We start from the raw sequence: 22,225 nt of genomic DNA on the forward strand, positions 1-22,225 counted from the left end.
GAAGGAGGCAGCCAGAGCGATTGCTAGAGCAAGGAGAACATCCACCCTTAGAGTCTACCAATCGAAGTGGGAAATCTTCCGAACTGGTGCAAGTCAGTATCCGTATCCTCGACCAGTACCTCTGTAACTCAAATAGCTGACTTCCTCTTATATCTGAGGAAAGAACGATCTCTTTCAGCTCCCACTATCAAGGGTTACAGAAGCATGTTGGCATCAGTCTTCCGTCACAGAGGCTTAGATCTTTCCAACAATAAAGATCTACAGGACCTCCTTAAGTCTTTTGAGACCACGAAGGAGCGTCGTTTGGTTACACCTGGTTGGAATTTAGACGTGGTACTAAGAATGTTTGGAAGATTGAAAGACGTGCACGTGTGTAGGGGTATGGCTAACGGTATGTCTGATCATTTTTTGGTGGAAGGAAAATTGGTTGTAACAAAAGAGTGGGGGAATAGAGTAGGTGGATGTAAAAGGGAGCTAGTGAGGGTTGAAGAGCTAATAAAACCTGGGGTAAAAAAGGGATTTTGACGTAGGAAAAATCTATTTCTGGGCGAAGGACCTGTGCCGCCCAGTGAATAAGCTCCATTTAGCACTTATTCTTAGGTAATTTACTGCTAAATATACCAGAGAAAAAATGTAAAGGAGTGCTAGGTTAACTAGCTCGCTCACCTATTGGTGTCGGTATAAAATTGGGCGTATAATCCAGAGGTCCCGCACTATTTAGATTCATCCACGACAGAAACCCCAATAGAGGAGAGCCGTTCAACCTCACTCGGTACTAATAACAATGCATCCGCTCAGAACCCAACTCCTTAGCACCCAAAGTTTGGGGACTCCAAGGGAGAGGAGCTGGGAGGGTTCACTGGGCGGCACAGGTCCTTCGCCCAGAAATAGATTTTTCCTACGTCAAAATCCCTTTTCTGGGCTCGAACCTGTGCCGCCCAGTGAATCTATACAAGAGAAAATGTCACCAAACTTGCAAAATAAAGGAAAAAACATAAGCGTAAGGGAAATACAGGATGCTTTTAATCAGAGATGAGTACCAAAAAACAATTATAAGGGTATCTTAAATATGAACATAAATCCAATAAGGTAGGTATAATAATGCCGTGAGTGATAATATATACAGATACTCAGGAGTATAAAATTTACAAATATAATAACAGTATTCAGGTGCGAGACCAACGAATACAATAGGGTATAAATGAGGCAGGTAAGAGGGAGAGATAAAGAGTCAAGGCATTAACCTGTGAGTTACTTGGGAGTAACTACGCTCCCTGCGGCTACTGTAGAAAATTTTAGGGCTTCCAAATGTTTAAGGTAGTGTTTCTTGAACACTGACGGTGATTTCCACCCTGTATACCTGGAAAGGTCTGTAAAATTCATGTGGTGAAAGAAGTTCACCGAGGTAGCAACCGCCCTGATATCATGTGCAAGAGGAAAAGAGTCAGGGTTAGCTTGTTTAATAAAATACAAGATTTGTTGCCTGATCCCTTTAATAGTAATGGTACCGCCTTGTTCTCTAACGAATAGAGGCCCCGAGGAGTTAGAGGAGGTCCGGGATAAATAAGACCTAAGAGTAGTAACAGGGCACAGAGACGGATCTTGCGTGAGGGGAACAATTTTCCAGGAAGACCATCTGTTTTGAGGGTCTTCGTTCTTAGCCAAAAAAGAATTTGTTAGGAGAAAGAAGGACCTCTCCCGAAGGCAGGAAGTCAATATGACCCGGGTCTCTCGACAAGGCTGCCAATTCAGAAATTCTTGCCCCGGAAGCCAAGCTCACCAGGAAAAGTGTTTTCCTGAGAAGGGGAATGTAATCACAAGAACTGTTAATGGTATCAGAAGCCAATCTAAGTACGTCATTAAGGAACCAGGTCACCGGAGTAGGACGAGTAACCGGTTTCAGTCTGGCACAAGCTTTCGGAATTGAAGCTAACAAAGAGTCGGTTAAATCTATGTTAAAACCCACTAGGAAGATCTTTTTCAGAGCCGATTTAATAGTGGTGATAGTATTGGCTGCCAGACCTGATTCTAATAAAGATCTAAAGAAAGTGACTGTAAGGTTCAAGTTCATACAGTTCACGTCTGAGTCTATTAAAAATTTTGCCAACTTTTTAACTGCAGAGTCATACTGGCGGATGGTGGAATCCCGTTTATCCGATTCTAGGAACAAGGTGTTTTGAGGATCAATATTGGCACCATGCATAGCCGCAAACTTCATAAAGTCCATAAAGTTAGGGCGCTCTGAATGTTTGAGAAAGCGTACACAACGCGTGTTTGTACTATCTGAGACAGAACCGGATTGGGTATCGGGTGAGGGTATAGTCTCAACTTTCGCAGGAGAGGATACCAGTTGCTCTTGGGCCAGTTGGGTGCGACCAAGGCTACTTGTCCCTTGAAGGATCTCAGTTTGTCTAGAACTTTCAGCAAAAGATTCACCGGGGGAAAGAGATAAATCTTTTCCCAGGTGTCCCAATTCTGTGACATGGCGTCTGTGGCGTAAGCCTGAGGGTCTAGATTGGGAGCCACATATACTCTCAATTTGTGGTTGGATTCCGTGGCGAAGAGGTCCACTTGGAGACCGGGAACCTGAGAGAGAATCCACCGAAATGACTTTAGATCGAGTGACCATTCCGATTCTAGAGGGGAGGTCCGGGACAGGGCGTCTGCCACTACATTCCGGACTCCCGCCAGGTGGACAGCTGAAAGATGCCAACGGTTCAAGGCTGCTAGAGAGAATATGGCTACTAGAACATGGTTCAGAGGCCCTGACTTTGACCCGCCTCTGTTGAGGCAGCGGACCACCACTTCGCTGTCGAGGACCAGACGAAGGTGTTGTTTCTTGGGAAGAGCAAGACGTTTCAGGGTTAGAAGAACTGCCATGGCCTCTAGCACATTGATGTGAAATTGGCGGAACAAGGGAGTCCAAAGACCTTGAACTTTCTTGAGCTGAGAATAACCGCCCCAACCTGATAAGGATGCGTCCGTGTGAATGATTAATTTCGGAGGCGGAAATCGAAGGGGAACTGACTTTGACAGACTGTTTGCTCTTGTCCAAGGAAGAAGTCTTTCCCGTAGAATGGGAGGAAGGCGGACTTTCCTGTCCCGGAGCTTCCGGTTCGCCCTCGAACGCCAGACACGATTGATATCTTTCAATTTTGCCTTCAGAAGAAGATCCGTCACTGAGGCAAACTGAAGGGACCCCAGAATCCTCTCTTGGAGTCGTCTGGAACTTACTTTGTCTTTGAGAAAGCGTTTGGTGTTCCTTGCAATCTCTAACCTCTTGGGTCTGGGAAGACACAGAGTATGAGATATAAGATCCCATTGCAGGCCGAGCCATTGGAACTTCGATTTTGGAAGAAGACGGGACTTCTTGAAGTTGATCTGGAAGCCTAGAGATTGAAGATAATGGATGACTTTGTGAGTGGCTTTTAGGCAATTTTGGCACAAAGGTCGGCAGCCATAACGATACGTAAATGATATCGGCCCAAAATTTGAACCACGAGGGTTCTAAACGCTAAATAATGAATATCCATAATAACAAATAAAATTTAATAATAAAAATAATACATATAGTAACACCGCGAGTGAAACTAAAAGCTCTCAAAACAGGAGTACCAACTGTAAATGGAATCAAGCAAGATCGGTATGAACGAAGAGAATACACTCCTATAATTCAAATATTAGACGATCTAGGTTGCTCAAAACACAGCAAAACACAGCTTGGTACTTAACTTAGACGGTGTCTCCAGGGAAACCGACGAAGAAGCCATAATCCAAAGAAAATAAGCGAAAAAACGAGAGCACAACAAAAAAGCGGGTTACACACAAGACGTGCTAAAAGGAGTTGGGTTCTGAGCGGATGCATTGTTAGTAGTACCGAGTGAGGTTGAACGGCTCTCCTCTATTGGGGTTTCTGTCGTGGATGAATCTAAATAGTGCGGGACCTCTGGATTATACGCCCAATTTTATACCGACACCAATAGGTGAGCGAGCTAGTTAACCTAGCACTCCTTTACATTTTTTCTCTGGTATATTTAGCAGTAAATTACCTAAGAATAAGTGCTAAATGGAGCTTATTCACTGGGCGGCACAGGTTCGAGCCCAGAAAGTAAATATCAGGAAAGGTTGAAAATGGCATATGACGAGGTGAGAGTAAGAGAAACTGGTAATTTAGAGGAGGAGTGGAAGTTAGCAAAAGAAAATTTTGTTGGGATTGCAAGTGATGTATGTGGCAAGAAGGTTGTTGGAGGCAGCATGAGGAAGGGCAGTGAATGGTGGAGTGAAGGAGTGAAGGTAAAAGTGGAAGAGAAAAAGAGGGCTTTTGAAGAATGGCTGCAGAGTAATAGTATAGAGAAGTATGAAAAATATAGAGAGAAAAAGGTGGAAGTAAAGCGCAAGGTACGTGAGGAAAAGAGGGCAGCTGACCTGAGGTGGGGTCAGGGACTGGGTCAGTCATATTAAGAGAATAAGAAGTAGTTTTGGAAAGAAGTGAAAAGAGTAAGAAAGGCCGGCACAAGAATTGAAGAGACAGTGAAAGATGGAAATGGAAGGTTGTTAAAAGGAGAGGAGGCAAGGAAAAGGTGGGCGGAATATTTTGAAAGTTTGCTGAATGTTGAGGATGATAGGGAGGCAGAGATAATTGCTGTTCCAGGTGTTGAGGTGCCAGTGATGGGAGATGAGAATGAGAGAGAGATTACAATAGAGGAAGTGAGGAGAGCACTAGATGAAACGAGAGTAGGAAAAGCATCTGGTATGGATGGTGTGAAAGCTGAGATGTTGAAGGAAGGGGGTGTGACTGTAATTGAATGGTTAGTGAGATTGTTTAATGTGTGTTTTGTGTTGTCAATGGTACCAGTAGATTGGGTCTGTGCATGTATTGTACCACTATATAAGGGTAAGGGAGATGTGCATGAGTGTTGTAATTCAAGAGGTATTAGTTTGTTGAGTGTAGTTGGAAAAGTGTATGGTAGAGTACTGATTAATAGGATTAAGGATAAAACAGAGAATGCAATCTGGGAAGTACAGGGGGGTTTTAGAAGAGGTAGGGGTTGTATGAATCAGATTTTTACAGTTAGGCAGATATGCGAGAAATATTTAGCAAAAGGTAAGGAGGTGTATGTTGCGTTTATGGATCTGGAGAAAGCATATGATAGAGTTGATAGGGAAGCAATGTGGAATGTGATGAGGTTATATGGAGTTGGTGAAAGGTTGTTGCAAGCAGTGAAAAGTTTCTACAAAGGTAGTAAAGCATGTGTTAGAATAGGAAATGAAGTGAGCGATTGGTTTCCGGTGAGAGTGGGGCTGAGACAGGGATGTGTGATGTCGCCGTGGTTGTTTAACTTGTATGTTGATGGAGTGGTGAGAGAGGTGAATGCTCGAGTGCTTGGACGAGGATTAAAACTGGTAGACGAGAATAATCATGAATGGGAGGTAAATCAGTTGTTGTTTGCGGATGATACTGTACTGGTAGCAGACACAGAAGAGAAGCTTGACCGACTAGTGACAGAATTTGGAAGGGTGTGTGAGAGAAGGAAGTTGAGAGTTAATGTGGGTAAGAGTAAGGTTATGAGATGTACGAGAAGGGAAGGTGGTGCAAGGTTGAATGTCATGTTGAATGGAGAGTTACTTGAGGAGGTGGATCAGTTTAAGTACTTGGGGTCTGTTGTTGCAGCAAATGGTGGAGTGGAAGCAGATGTACGTCAGAGAGTGAATGAAGGTTGCAAAGTGTTGGGGGCAGTTAAGGGAGTAGTAAAAATAGAGGGTTGGGCATGAATGTAAAGAGAGTCCTATATGAGAAAGTGATTGTACCAACTGTGATGTATGGATCGGAGTTGTGGGGAATGAAAGTGATAGAGAGACAGAAATTGAATGTGTTTGAGATGAAGTGTCTGAGGAGTATGGCTGGTGTATCTCGAGTAGATAGGGTCAGGAACGAGGTGGTGAGGGTGAGAACGGGTGTAAGAAATGAGTTAGCGGCTAGAGTGGATATGAATGTGTTGAGGTGGTTTGGCCATGTTGAGAGAATGGAGAATGGCTGTCTGCTAAAGAAGGTGATGAATGCAAGAGTTGATGGGAGAAGTACAAGAGGAAGGCCAAGGTTTGGGTGGATGGATGGTGTGAAGAAAGCTCTGGGTGATAGGAGGATAGATGTGAGAGAGGCAAGAGAGCGTGCTAGAAATAGAAATGAATGGCGAGCGATTGTGACGCAGTTCCGGTAGGCCCTGCTGCTTCCTCCGGTGCCTTAGATGACCGCGGAGGTAGCAGCAGTAGGGGACTCAGCAGTATGAAGCTTCATCTGTGGTGGAAATGTGGGAGGTTGGGCTGTGGCACCCTAGCAGTACCAGCTGAACTCGGCTGAGTCCCTGGTTAGGCTGGAGGAACATAGAGAGTAGAGGTCCCCTTTTTTGTTTTGTTCTTGTTGATGTCGGCTACCCCCCAAAATTGGGGGAAGTGCCTTTGGTATATGGATGGACTAAGATTCCTTATGTCAGACAGGTTCGAACCGCTACAATCAGCCTCCCTGAAAGATCTCACCTTAAAGACTCTTTTCCTGGTATGCTTAGCCACAGCTAAAAGAGTCAGTGAGATTCATGCCTTCAGCAAGAACATCGGATTCTCATCCGAAACGGCTACATGTTCTACAACTTGGTTTTCTAGCCAAAAACGAGCTGCCTTCTCGGCCTTGGCCAATATCGTTCGATATTCCAAACTTATCGTATGGTTAGAAATGAACTAGAAAGAGTCTTATGTCCTGTAAGAGCTCTTAAGTTCTATTTAAAACGAACTAAACCTTTACGAGGCCCGTCTGAAGCTTTATGGTGTTCAGTTAAGAAACCATCTTTGCCTATGTCAAAGAATGCTTTATCCTATTTTATCAGACTGTTAATACGAGAAGCTCATTCCCATCTGAATGAGGAAGACCAAGCTTTGCTGAAGGTAAGGACACACGAAGTTAGAGCTGTCGCAACTTCCGTGGCCTTTAAACAAAATAGATCTCTGCAAAGTATAATCGACGCAAACTATTGGGAAAGCAAGTCAGTATTCGCGTCTTTTTATCTTAAGAATGTCCAGTCTCTTTACGAGAACTGCTACACTCTGGGACCATTCGTAGCAACGAGTGCAGTAGTGGGTGAGGGCTCAACCACTACAATTCCCTAATTCCATAACCTTTTTAATCTTTCTCTTGAAATGTTTTATTATTGTTTTTTGGGTTGTCCGGAAGGCTAAGAAGCCTTTCGCATCCTACTTGATTTGGCGGGTGGTCAAAGTCATTTCTTGAGAAGCGCCTAGATTAGAGGTTTTGATGAGGTCCTGTTGTATGGGTTGCAACCCTTGATACTTCAGATCCTAGGGGTCGCTCAGCATCCTAAGAGGATCGCGAGGCTCCGTAAGGAAGACGTACTTAAAAAGGCAGAGTAATTGTTCAAGTCGACTTCCTTACCAGGTACTTATTTATTTTATGTTTGTTATTTTGAATAACTGCTAAAATGAAGTACAAAATACTTAGCTCATAATAATGTAAACAAGTAATGCTGGTCTCTACCCACCCCCCTGGGTGTGAATCAGCTTATATAATCACCGGCTAAGTTTAATATTGAAAAATGTTATTTTTATTAATAAAATAAATTTTTGAATATACTTACCCGGTGATTATATATTAAAGGACCCTCCCTTCCTCCCCAATAGAGACCCAGTGGACCGAGGAGAAAATTGGTTCTGTGTTTACATTGAGTACTGAGTACCTGCTCGACAGATGGCGCTGTTGATGTACACCCCCTACCTGCATAGCGATCGCTGGCGTATTTTGAACGTAGAGTTTTCTGTCGAGCAACAGAGTTGCAGCTTATATAATCACCGGGTAAGTATATTCAAAAATTTATTTTATTAATAAAAATAACATTTTTCATTAAAAATCCTTCATGATTTAAATTATCCTCGCTTTCTCTAATCTCGCACCATCTTCTGTCGCATCGAAGGTCATAGCGATAACACAATGGGTCAATAACTAGTCCCTTCTTTTTCTTTTGCTGGTGGTTCCATAATTGATGTGGGTAAAAGTTAATACAAAATCAAATGGGCTTATGACTGAAGTTAGGAAAAGTTTATTGGAAATGGAATATGCAATTATCCTTCATAACAGTGTAGAATTATTGTAAATTAATCATAGTCTTTAGCGGTAGTTTTATTTTTTAACAAAATTAGTTTCCTGTTTTGCGATGTGTGTAGGAATCTTTAGGAATAAGGTAAGTAAAATATTTGTAATACATATTTACTAAAAGCTCCTAGTATCATTAGTTATCACTTGGATGTGTAAATGCGTTCGTTATGATCGGTGATGAAACAAACAAAAGAAAGATTTCCATTTTAGGCGGCGTGTTTAGGAAAAACACTATATAATATTGCATTCGTTTCATTTATTTTGAAGTTCTAAGGAAGAAGTTGGTAAAACAACATTAGTAATGAATAAAATTGCGTATAATTAATACTTCGTAAGATATCTGTCTCTGCAAACACTTATCTAAATACAGATGTGTAAATGCATTCATTAGTTTATGATCGGAGGTGAACATGAACAAAACAATGGTTTTTGTTGTAGCTGGCTTGTTTAAGGAAAGAATGATGTAAAATTCCCTTTAGTTAATTTTGTATTTCAAATGATAGTTAAATGAATTAAAATTTGTCCTAATTTAGGTCATCTAATATGTGGATATATCTGGTATTTACACCCATCCTGGGTGTAATTCTAAACTTTTTCAAGCTATTAAAACTTCAAAACCTTTTAAATGTTTTATTTATTCATAACAATTTTGTATTAGAAAAAATACAGGATCGTACTTAGAAATTATTGAAAATCTTTAGTTAATGAGATTGACTGGGTATGATCCTGTTTGCTTTGGCCCTAATAGAGTTATTCCCATTGCGTTTCGAAATGTCAGATTTTCCAACTCTGTGAAGCCGTGGATCCACCAAATTCTTGCATAATTGGGGACCCTACTGTATGTTCCAAGAAGCTGTTTGCAAGTCAAATTTTCTTAAATTTTGGTGTAGGGTAAGCTTCACGTAACTCATGCCTGCATATTTCTGCTGCAAAAGTCTACAAATAATAGAGTTTCATATTACAAATGAAGTCTTTCTTACTACGTTAAAATATATTTATTCCTACCTAGATAAAAACTTCTGAGTTATTTAAAGGGGTTACTTCTAATTTCGTTTTTCACGGCCAGACAATCAAAATAGAATTCAGGAGATTACGCCATGCTGCGGTGCTGGACAATACTTCTGGCAGTGGAGGCAGTCAAACGTCCCTGCTTTCACTCCTACAATCAGCCACATCACCAGCTCTTCACCCTTATAGTGCTTGTTTCTTTAGCATTGCTTGTCACTTGCATAATCATTATTTGCGAGTTAGTGTGTGCTTTTTGACTGTCGAATTCGATGTGTTCCTGCCCAGACCGTAATGGTCACCATAGTGGAACCTTTATGAGCCAGGTAGAAGTGGACCTTCACCTGGTATGCCCATCATGTCGCAGTAAGAAATGTTCGGTAGAATCTCCATGTAAGTATTGTAGGAAGTGGTCATCCTTCCAGTGGGATAGATATCGTTCTTGTTGGAAGAAGTGAGCCAAGAGAGATCGCTCTTCTCCTTCTCTTTTGGTAACCAAGAAAAGAAATGGAAGTTCAACGATGAACATTATCTTCAGATAAAGTTCTGCTTGTCAAGAGCCCTCTGAGGTTTCTGTCACAGAGGACGAGGGCCACAATTACATTTCGTTATGTAAAGGACAGCACGGAAAAATCCCTAAGTTGTGGTTGCACAGCAACGGATCTACCCATGACTGAGAATGATCATACTCTGTGCTGAATGGTAAGAGTGGTTGAGTTTATCCTTCCCTATCCCCTCTCCCTACTTCACGAGCGTGTTCGGAGTGTCAGACAAAGGATCAACTGGCATTTGTAAGTGTGATTCTTCATTGTTGACCTTCCTGAGATGGGTACTGACATGTCTTTTGGTTTGGTTTGTTGGTTGAGTGCATATCCAGATGGCCTCCCCCCCTTTGGTCTCCCTTCGTCACCTGTGTCATCTTTCCGCTCCCAAACAGTAGCCTATGAATGTGGCTTATGGAAGTATACTGCATTGGAACAAATGATAAATTCTTAGTAATTTGTATCTTTCCTAGCTATACTTACCTCAAACAACATTTGGGTTACTGCCCGCCATACCTTCCCCGTGAGATCCCATAGGGAGGTAGGGGGTTAAAGGTATATCGACAGAACTGCAAAGGGGTTCCTGGGCCCAGTCAAGGCCCTAGTTGACCTCAGGTCATATCCTGGCGCCTGGAGGAATAGGGAGCTGGGGGAGACCTATCCGGATTTTTCTGGTTGAAACTGGGAAGATCCTATGAATGTGATTTGTGGTGAGTATAGCTAGGATTAAGGATAAAACAGAGAATGCAATCTTGGAAGTACAGGGTGGTTTTAGAAGAGGTAGGGGTTGTATGAATCAGATTTTTACAGTTAGGCAGATATGCGAGAAATATTTAGCAAAAGGTAAGGAGGTGTATGTTGCGTTTATGGATCTGGAGAAAGCATATGATAGAGTTGATAGGGAAGCAATGTGGAATGTGATGAGGTTATATGGAGTTGGTGGAAGGTTGTTGCAAGCAGTGAAAAGTTTATACAAAGGTAGTAAAGCATGTGTTAGAATAGGAAATGAAGTGAGTGATTGGTTTCCGGTGAGAGTGGGGCTGAGACAGGGATGTGTGATGTCGCCGTGGTTGTTTAACTTGTATGTTGATGGAGTGGTGAGAGAGGTGAATGCTCGAGTGCTTGGACGAGGATTAAAACTGGTAGGCGAGAATGACCATGAATGGGAGGTAAATCAGTTGTTGTTTGCGGATGATACTGTACTGGTAGCAGACACAGAAGAGAAGCTTGACCGACTAGTGACAGAATTTGGAAGGGTGTGTGAGAGAAGGAAGTTGAGAGTTAATGTGGGTAAGAGTAAGGTTATGAGATGTACGAGAAGGGAAGGTGGTGCAAGGTTGAATGTCATGTTGAATGGAGAGTTACTTGAGGAGGTGGATCAGTTTAAGTACTTGAGGTCTATTGTTGCAGCAAATGGTGGAGTGGAAGCAGATGTACGTCAGAGAGTGAATGAAGGTTGCAAAGTGTTGGGGGCAGTTAAGGGAGTAGTAAAAAATAGAGGGTTGGGCATGAATGTAAAGAGAGTTCTATATGAGAAAGTGATTGTACCAACTGTGATGTATGGATCGGAGTCGTGGGGAATGAAAGTGATGGAGAGACAGAAATTGAATGTGTTTGAGATGAAGTGTCTAAGGAGTATGGCTGGTGTATCTCGAGTAGATAGGGTTAGGAACGAAGTGGTGAGGGAGAGAACGGGTGTAAGAAATGAGTTAGCAGCTAGAGTGGATATGAATGTGTTGAGGTGGTTTGGCCATGTTGAGAGAATGGAAAATGGTTGTCTGCTAAAGAAGGTGATGAATGCAAGAGTTGATGGGAGAAGTACAAGAGGAAGGCCAAGGTTTGGGTGGATGGATGGTGTGAAGAAAGCTCTGGGTGATAGGAGGATAGATGTGAGAGAGGCAAGAGAGAGTGCTAGAAATAGGAATGAATGGCGAGCGATTGTGACGCAGTTCCAGTAGGCCCTGCTGCTTCCTCCGGTGCCTTAGATGACCGCGGAGGTAGCAGCAGTAGGGGAGTCAGCATTATGAAGCTTCATCTGTGGTGGAAATGTGGGAGGTTGGGCTGTGGCACCCTAGCAGTACCAGCTGAACTCGGTTGAGTCCCTGATTAGGCTGAAGGAACATAGAGAGTAGAGGTCCCCTTTTTGTTTTGTTTCATTGTTGGTGTCGGCTACCCCTCAAAATTGGGGGAAGTGCCTTGGTATATGGATGGATGGATAGCTAGGAAAAATATAAATTACTAAGAATTTGTCATTTATATACTAAACCTAAGATCATTACAGTGTGAAGACCTTCTATGAACTTCACTTCTATGGAACTAGTCTTGCTTTGGGGCCTAACCATTTGGATTTCTAATTATTCTTCTGTCCACAACCTTGAAGATGGTTGTCCTGGTGAAAGGTGTAACAAGAATATTCTCCTTTCTCCAACCAGACCCTCCAGCTATGTAGATTAGCAATGACCTGTACTCTATGCAATTGCAGTAACTTGATAATTGCTATTGCCAAATTTTATAACACCTGGGGAGCTATATTGAGGCCAAATGGCATTACAAACTCTGAACCTTTATAAGCTCGTGCCTAGCTGAAACCTTAGGTAAGGTTGCAAGTGAGGAGCAATAGGTATGAGATCTTGAGATCAATAGTACAGGCCCAGACCACCTCTTAGCAGTAAATGGTAAACATGGGCTACGGTTATAATTTGAGCATTTTTTTTAAATGAGAGGTATTAAATAGCTTCTCTTGATCGAGTCATTCTTGGGGTCACTAAAAATATGACCATGGAATTTTAAGAAACACCCTTTTATCATTTTCATCACCAGTATTTTGCAGACGAGAGTCGAGATCTGTGGTTTTTTGGCAGGAAGAACTTGTGCCATGATTGGGGTTTTGTTTTTCATAAGCCCAGACCATACTTGATTGGGGTTTTGTTTTTCATAAGCCCAGACCATACTTGACTAACCTAATGGAAGAAGATCCATAATTTTTGGAAGTGGAAGTGACTCCCAACTGCAAGCGGAAGCTATTAGTTGTTGGAGAATCCCTTATTCTGGTGTCCTAGAAAGGGATCAGAACCAAGATATCCCTTATTGTTTCTCTCGCTACATACTATGAATCTTAAAAGTTATCTTGAGAATTTACTGCATTTTCGTGGAGAGTTACAGCTCATAAGAGAACTGGTTAAGATAGAAAGAAGCCTTTGAAGAAATGAATAAAACGTATATTGATGTAAATGGAATAGGAGGTTGACCAATACATCCATCAAACAAACCATGCTAATATTTTACTCAAGTAGTATTAGTGTGTGGTGATCATTTGCATAGGTAGATCAGTGTATCTGTTACTTATGCAAGTTGCCTTGATGGGGATTCTAAAGGAATCTGTGACTTGACAGCTTAATGGTCACCTTGAATATATGATAAATTTAAGTCCGATACTTTCTCTACTGAAAGTAAGAATGGTTGCAAACAGTTGCCCAGACAAGGATGATCAGCATACCAAAGACATCAGTACTTTTATAGTTACTTTCACAAAAACATAGTCAAAAGGTTTATCCCCTTTTTCTCACCATAATCTAAATAGCTCTAAAATTCAACATGGTATAAGTTCTCCTTTGTCATTCAGAAAATAGGTACAGTATTATCTCTTCTCCATTTACTGGAAAATTGTGGTATTTTCATTACAATGTTTATAATATGAATGGCTCTACAATCCTTTGCACATAAAGCAGATGTGCATCATTAAGAATTAATCCGCACTTCATTAAGAATTGGTAAAGTGTCTAGATTGATGAGGTGAATTAGTTACTCCTCACATTTTAAAATTCAATATTTTATTGTTTACTTGTTAGGGAATCTCAAGGTGAATGTTCTTCATGTTTCAGGAAGACGAGTTCAAGGATATGCTGAAGGCAGCAGCAAGAATCGAGTTCCACTATTCTCACTGGTTTGACGAAGTTATAGTAAATGACGAATTGTCATCTGCCTTTGAGCGTCTGGTTTCTGCCATAAACAAAGTGGAAACGGAACCACTGTGGGTGCCAGCATCTTGGGTGCAATAATGCAGTGCAATCTGATGCTCACATCTAATCTTTTCTTCTCAGTTCAGCAATAAGATCTTTTCTGTATGCACTACGGTTAACAAAGAATACAGTTTTTTGCTGCATTTGATAAAGAAACTTAGTTTCTACAGTTAACAGAAACTCGACTGTGAAATAGGACACAACCATTGTTATTCAAGTATGTCGTGACAGCGCCAACACAGATCCTTATTTTTGTTTTGTGCCTTTCATTTTTTAATAAAAAGAGAAATTCATAGAAGAAGAGAAGATTGATTCCTTCTGATTGTTGTTGTAGAATTAGCCTAGTCATCAAGATTCTCATAGGAGATTTTGCAGTTGAAATGTGGTTTTATATGCGAGTTATGACTGGAATCATTCAGTAGGTTATGGTTCTTTTAGCAGTTCCATTTCTTTTACTTATTACTGAATTACTCTCAATGTGGGCAAAGTAGATTTAAGGTTGTCTCTTGTAAATTATTTATTTAATTACTCCAATCAAACTTTTTAAATAGTCAAAAGGCTCGTTTACACCTTATCAAATTAGAATTGATGGTCTTCATATTTCCATTTGTTGTAGCTTTTGTCCACCCAATACTGACATGTACATCATATCATATCTGGTGAAGAAATTATATGTTAACATTCAAAATATACCTGTAAAGTTTAGCTGATCTTCCTCCTCATTTGGTGCTTTCTTCATTAATGTGATTTTTCATACGAATTGCTTGACCCAAATCAAGGGTTATTATTATAAATAATTTAACTTGACTACTGTGTTCCCATCTCACATACAACTAGTTGACTTGAGGAAAATAAAATCTTGAAAACTGCTTTTCTGCAATATAAAAAAATAATGTTAAGGAGGTTCCAATCTCTTCATCAAAGGCAAGCAACAAGTTTATTAATTTATAAGCTGTTACATAAAATGACAAGGCATTATAATGTAGTAGAAATCAGTATAAGTCTTATTAGATTTGCATACTGCACTGCCTGCTATAAACAAAAGTATCACATGAACACTTGCTTTTACATAGAGCTGTGCCATTCTAATTTTGATGTTGGGACCAGATACCCTTAATGTTTAGAAAGGCAAAAATGAGTAAAAATTATGAAAAATATAATTTTGGAGGGGGTGGGAGATGGAAAAAAAATTAGTTCAGATTTATGTATATAAATATTTTGTATTGCAGTAAATTGGGTACATATGTGTGTACGTGTGGTTTGCTTGTTTGGTGTTCAAAGTATCCTAACCATTAGGTACCCTTGTGTATTCAAGTAGTGTACAGTAATTTAAAACTTGAAATAATTAGGAAATATTATTAATTTAAGACCTGTTTTCATAAAAGAATCTGGAACAACTTTAATTCCTTTTTATTTGATTTAATTTCATTAATCTTTGTGCACTTAAGTTTTTTGTTAAACTAAAAACACTTTGTCAACAGTATTTTAATACAGTGTACAGTACATTAAAATTTTTGATTGGGAGTGATGGTAACTTTTCTAAAGAAATCTATTATTGTACAGTATTCCAGCAATGAAGTAATATAGTGTAGTATTTTACAGACAGATGAGTGGAATGATTTAAATACAGCAATTGAGATGATTAGTTGATTGGATGAAAAGGGAAGAGGAAAGTAGCATGATGATGAAGAACAATAGAAAGGCAGAAAGGGCAAAAGATTTAGACTTATCAAAAGTTTAAGTAAGGATGTAGAAAAAAAAATCTGGACAAAGAGTTTCAGGAATAGTAAAGGAGTAAAGACTTCAATTAAAAGGAAAAGGAAAAAAATGGTAGGGAATTTATAACACAATTTGGTAATACATATACATATACCAAGGCACTTCCCCCAATTTGGGGGGTAGCCGACATCAACAAAGAAACAAAAACAAAAAGGGGACCTCTACTTTGGTAATTACCTTGAATATATAGTTAGGGCTGTCATAAAAATATCATTCTTAGCAATGCATTACTATTGATAACATGCATCTTCATCTATCAAACATTAACTGATAATATTAACTTGTGTCATAAGTAAAATTTACATAAATGGTAAAATCTAAGACAAGACGTCAACATAACATTACATCTAACATTAGACCATCTTGAAATTCTGATGCCGATTTCAGAATAAGGAAAAGTTTGAGGCATTAATATGTTTTTATGAAGTTCTAGGAAATACAAAAGTGATAAACTACTACTGTATTTTGGTAATGAAATTTTTATTTTTTTTATACAGTATACTGTACTATAATTTCCTGAATAGTAATCTTGCACCACAACGCTACAAGAGAATATGAAAGACATCCATATATATATTTACATTTATATAGGAAAATACAGTGATGACAACCATACCATACCAATGTTGTAGAAGAACAGCCTTTCATATAATTACCCATATTACTTTACTTTGAGAGTAATTCACACAGCAATGTACTAACAACCACATCTAAGACTAAGGCATTTAATAGCTGTATTATTTGATCTACTGACTGATTCCAGTTCATTGAAATTAGGATTTAATTCCATTTAACTGACCCTCCAGTGCTGTACAGGACCTTGTAAGAAGTTAAGAGTAATTATCAAAAGGTTAAAAAAAAAAAAAAAAAAAAGAGAGACAAGGATATGAGTGAGAGAACAAGGTAGTGGGATTTCCACAGTAGTTTTAAGATAAATAAGAGAATCCCTTGTGTATCTCAAAAAGAAAAACTATTATGAGGGAAGGTTGTAGATTGTAATATGTGAATCAAATATCTTGGAGCTTGATGAGTATATCACTGTATGTCTTCATCCTGTAATGATAAATACTGTATAGAGATTATAAATGTAATTATTGCATGTTACTGGCTCTAATTCTAAAAGCCATTGAAGAATTTGGCTTTTATTAAATTTTGACTTTTTCTCTCTCCCCCTCCACATGCCAGGGAGGGTAGAGCTCTCTCTCTACACTCCCCCCCCCCCCTTTGTAAACACCCAAGATATGTTTCAGTGGATTACTCTCCCTCTTCCCTCCCACTCTCCCAGAAATTTATATCGTGCCTCATATCTATATTGCGCTGAATTTTTCTTAGAGGTGTGTGCGTGGGTATGTACGGTAGCAGAATGGTGATTAATGCATTTTACTGTTCAAAGCACATTAATTCACCCCCAGTGGCTGCATTTAAATATTCATCTTGGTTTATATTAATGTATAGTTATTTATTATTGTTACTGTTAAGATACCTCAGCACACAATAATATTGTCTCCCTGTTGTGTCATGAATACTGTACTGGTTTCTTTCCATAACTTTTGTGTGGGTATGGAAGTTTACGTGTGGGTGCGTGCATTTTATTAACGGAGATGATATGCTAATTGGGATGGTGTTCGTTCATTTCGTGTACAAAATGCTGGCGTTGTACATCAGTAGATAAATACTTTGATTTTGTGTAAAAATTTATTCCTCGAGTACAGTTACGTGATTTGTAAATGTGTCGTGTAATTTTTAAATTTCTTTTGGGTGCAATTTTAATGTCCTTTTGTTTTGTTTTCTCATTGTAACAAATATTTAGATCTGCCTAATTAGCAATACTCGGACCTCCTCAGTCATCAATCTAGTCGTACAGTGTATGGGTCTGCTCTTGCATGAAGGAACCTTAAAAGATGCTTTGTGCCCTCCCTGTATCATATGTAAGAAGTGGCAATAACGAAGTTGTGGCAGCTGGTCAATAAGAACCAAATTCGAGTGGGTGCTTTGGAGTCGACAAGGTACGGTTGTATACTTCCTTAGGGAAGCATGTGCACCCTGTAGTGACTTTAAGAATACAGTATAGATTTTTCATACATTCCTTAATATATATTATATGTACTAAAGCATATATAAATATATATACATACCATACATATATATAAATAGTCATAACCATATATTTTTTAGCATGTTTTCATCAAGTTGAAGTCATTTAGAATTTAAGTATTAATTATTAGTGAAGTGTTAATTGTGCAGTAGGTAATTAGGTGGCGTATAACGAGGTGTAATTTTCCATACACTTCTACATTCCGATCTGATGAATTCCAATTCATGTAGCAATTTTGTTGGGGAAAGTTGCAATGGATGATGATGTTTAGGGATTTTGAGGGTTAAGGTTTTAAGGATAAATAGTTACTAATTGAAGGACACCCTTTTCTGCTTCTAGAGTTTTGTTTGTTTACAAAGTTAAAAGATTATTTGTCATTCATGATTTTCTGTCAAGTTCTTCCGCAAGCAGCTGTTTAAGCTGTGGCTCTTTGAGACATAAGCTTTTTTAATTAGTTCTCATAATATTCTTAAGACTGGAAAAGTGAACTCATTTTTCTGACACTAAAACTTTATCTGGAGATGTTCTCAAGTCACTGTTTGTTCCCATTGTACATAAACAGAATCTCGTGTACTGGTATATGTTACTGAATTAAAATGTTTCGAAATCCTGGACTCATTGAAGTACAAAGGATATAGAAAAATATTTGGAAATATTGTTTTTCTTTCACAGTACGCTAATGTACTGAACCTTACACAAGAGTAGAAATTCATATCTATAGAATTAATATACTGTACGTGATTTACTAACATACCAAATTTAATTTTTTTTTTTTATGATTGTACAACCTTTGAAGAAGAATTTACAATAATAAAGGTACCAACTATCGCCTAAAAGGGCTGAATGGCCGGCTCCTTAGCCCCAGTACCGACTATTGACCCAAAATCCATAATTCATCCTTAGCCAACAATAACCTTGTTTGCTAAGACAGACTTTGAGGCATGTCAAAGTCTACTTGTCAAAGTCTACTTGGCCTGTAATCGGTTAGAAGGTGTAGATTAGTGCATTTCTCATCCACATGCGCTATCAGTGAGCATGTACGGCATTGATTTTGATGTTTTGACAATGAAGAATGCTTTCAAAGCAATTGTAAAATCTTAATTTGCAAGGCTCTAATTTCTCAAGTCATGTGGTGATAAGCCAAACATTTATCATATCATTAACACTTGAATTGATATCCTGCATTGGATTTCAAAATCTTTGAAGATCTCTCTCTCAATAGTTATGCCAAATATGAGATGAAATTTGTTAAAATTGTGTGATTTTACAATATCAAGCAAATTTAGCAAATAATGTTTTAAAAGAATAGGCAGTGGTGATATTCACTGGAGACAACATTATAAGTGCTTTTCAGTATTGCAAATATTTCATGAATTGATAAATTGTGGAACAAACAGAGATCGAAAATAGAGTAGTGTACTGGACCGGTCACTAGAAATTAGAGTTCAAATATGAGAGTACCCCAAACAGTACATCAATTAATAGATCTTTTCCCTTTCAAAGGTAAATAAAATTGTATGAAAATATAAAATGTGAGAATTTAGCTGGTAAAATAAGAGAAAGAATATGTTTGTGTGAATTTATAAAATGAAAAGTTCAATTTGAGTTGCAAAAATATAGAAGAAATATATTTCCCCAGATATATCAACAAATATAATAGCATGTCACTGCCTGTTTATATATGTTCCATTAGTAGTAAGCTACGAGCACAGATACCTCCTACTTTGTCTGGATAGGTGTTTTTTTCACATCTGTTGGCTATTATAGATTTTTAACTTTACATCTGGTAATTTTCTCTTAATTTTTCATGAAAGATTCCTAAGATGAAAATATCAAATATATCTGTATCTAGATGTACGGAAGTAAAATTGAAAATGTGGGGAATTTGTAACCATGTGTCACTGCTCAACTGGCTATTGTTTATGCACAATAATGATGTAGCTATTCAAAGTAGACTTTACAAGCAAGAGTGACCAATGTTATGTCGGAAAATTGTACGAAAACTGGTTTTCCAGACAACCTAAAAGAATCTATAACCATAAATGTAACTAAAATGATATAAAAACCATGTTGTTAATTATACAGTACATGTAGAAAAAAAATATATAAGTTACAATGCAATATTATACGGTACTGACAGATTGTGGTTTCTCAAGTTATAGAATTTGATACAGAAATGAGTGGACTTCATAATTTTCTTGGAAGCCTCTTATTCAAGAGATGACTGTACTATAATTTCTACTTGCACATTATTTAAACTTGGTATAAATTTTGAATCATGCTGCATCCCTGTACTTGTAAAGAGAATGAAAATTCAGAAAGAATGGATAAGAGTTCTCTTGATATAAGATCAAACAGAAATTCACAGATGCAACAGAAGCAGACAAAAGTCTACTATAAGACTAGCATTGCTTAAAATAAGACGAATAACCTTTAGCTACAGATTATGCGATATGATATTAGAAATGTATTATGACAAAATATTTCGTCACAAATCCTATTTTCAGTCATCAGTGAATGACACACTACACGTAAGCAAATCCCATAGTGAATTGTCTGAATCTTCAACATTTAAAGCTTCATCAAACACTTCCTATGTATGAAGCTGTGGTTTGTTTGATAATGTACGAATTATTTTTTGTTCGTCATTTAAGAACAAATCCTGTGAAGTGAATGTTTTCATGAATCTTAGAGACAAATTTTCACTCATATGATGAATAATTGCGACCTTAAAAAGTTACTTGAACTAGAATTCTTGATATGATAATTGTGCTATAATTAAATGACTACGTGAAAAATTCACTAGTAAATATTTTTAACAATGGCTTTGGGAAAATTAACACAATCAAGCTATTGTCACACTACTATTCCTTTCCATACCCATTTTCCAACGGATATATCTTATTTGTACACATCCCTACAAGAAAATTATTAACATCTTATGCTGAGCAAAATTACCATATTAACTTGCATGGTCTTGATATGTGTACATAACAGATGGCTGTTTGCATGCAAATGCTGTTGTATGTTTTTCAAAGATCGTTTTATTTACCACTGATCAACAAAAGAACTTCTGGAATACTTAGAATACATTATGAGAGGGTTCTAACTTTACAAATCATTCCTAAATTAATATTTTCTATTATCAGTACTGATCAGGAAGCCAATCAACAGGTGGTTTCATAATCACAGGGTTATACTGATAAAGGAGTGTTTGAGAATTTTGAAACTGTAAAACAAGAGTGCCAATTTTGAGAGTTTAACTGCATACTGTACTCTCATAACCCCTTGTTCACCATGTTACTTCTTCATATGGATGGATTTGCTATAATAATTTTTGTTCCTAATATCTAAAAGATTTAGGTTTTCTTATTGTATGAAATAAAGGCTTGAATGATCCAAGCTAGGTGATCTAATTAATTAGTGTATAAGAATGTGCTTGATCAAGAATCCCATTAAATTATGTGTTTGATCTCATATACTTGGAACTAACTTGCTTGCATTACCATGCCTATCCCCTCATGAAATTTATCAAACGGTCACTTTTCCTTAATTCACTTGCCCCCTAACACGTAAGACAAAATGCAACAAAAGGCAAGGAAAAGTGATAGGCTGGATTATAGGTAGAATTCAAATATCTCAATGCATAAACAGTACACATCGTCAGTTCTAGACAACAGTGTCCTAACATAAATAACTAAGGAATAATGATACTGTAACAGACCTCACCTTTGATCTGATGAATAGGCAGCAACTTCTTCAAAAGGATGTATCTCAATGTATTATATTTTACAACAGCCACCAAAACTAAGTTTATCTTTCTTTCCCTTAGCAATGTCTTCCTACTGTATATATGAAGGGGTGGGCAAGGAGGCTACTACATACAGAATTGACAACCATCTGAAATAATGATGAACACATTAAACTTACAAACTTTGTATATCAGAGAATGAATGACATACAGTAACAAAATAGTTATTTGGCAAGCTGCAAAACTCTTCCAAATAATATACAAGACGACAGCCCATCAACAAAAGTGAAAAGTGATTTTTGGTGATTGTAACTGACAGCTCTTTTTCTCAAAAGTGATATCAAGTGATTGTGAACTCATTTCTCGAAAGATCATTACGAGAATGAAGGTGTTGGGTGTAGCTGTGAAACTGTGAACAAATTTTATTGCTATGTTTTAAACGAAGTCAGTAAGTTTTAAATAATGTACGATGACTACCAAATTAACAAATAAAAACATTACTGTTGTCTATGCTTTACCATTATCTTTGCATTGTATAAAGCCTTGGTAGTCAAATATTCAACACCTACTTGTTGTGCTCTCAATATACAGTTTAGTATGGACGACTAATAAAATTAAGCAAAAAGAGCATTCTCAAAAGTTAATATTGTCAGTTTGTCAGAAAAATCCTTACGGCATCAAATTTCTGCTTCTTTGTTTTCCCCATCTTGCTTCTTATTACTTCATTAAAGCAACTGCAGGGCTTTTCCCCTCAGTGGGACCTAGACAATGAATGATCTCACTGGCCCAGCACCGGGCCATAAACCTGAATTCATAAACCTATTTCAATTCATGGCATCAGATACAGTACACTATTCATAATTAGAATCACCATAA

General features: G+C 38.2%; 1 protein-coding gene across 3 annotated transcripts in view; it reads left to right on the forward strand.

The window, feature by feature from the left end:
- LOC137622371 (MAGUK p55 subfamily member 7-like) overlaps window positions 1-18,251 on the forward strand; it is a 90,983-nt gene extending 72,732 nt beyond the window's left edge. For all 3 annotated transcript variants that reach the window (XM_068352967.1, XM_068352969.1, XM_068352968.1), the window contains one exon: window positions 13,587-18,251. In XM_068352967.1, the coding sequence (XP_068209068.1) occupies window positions 13,587-13,763 (177 nt within the window). In that variant the 3' untranslated portion in view covers window positions 13,764-18,251. The remainder of the gene's footprint in view (window positions 1-13,586) is intronic.
- Window positions 18,252-22,225: the final 3,974 nt, after the last annotated feature.

Source organism: Palaemon carinicauda, chromosome 29 (assembly GCF_036898095.1).
Source record: "Palaemon carinicauda isolate YSFRI2023 chromosome 29, ASM3689809v2, whole genome shotgun sequence".
Lineage (NCBI taxonomy): Eukaryota > Metazoa > Arthropoda > Malacostraca > Decapoda > Palaemonidae > Palaemon > Palaemon carinicauda.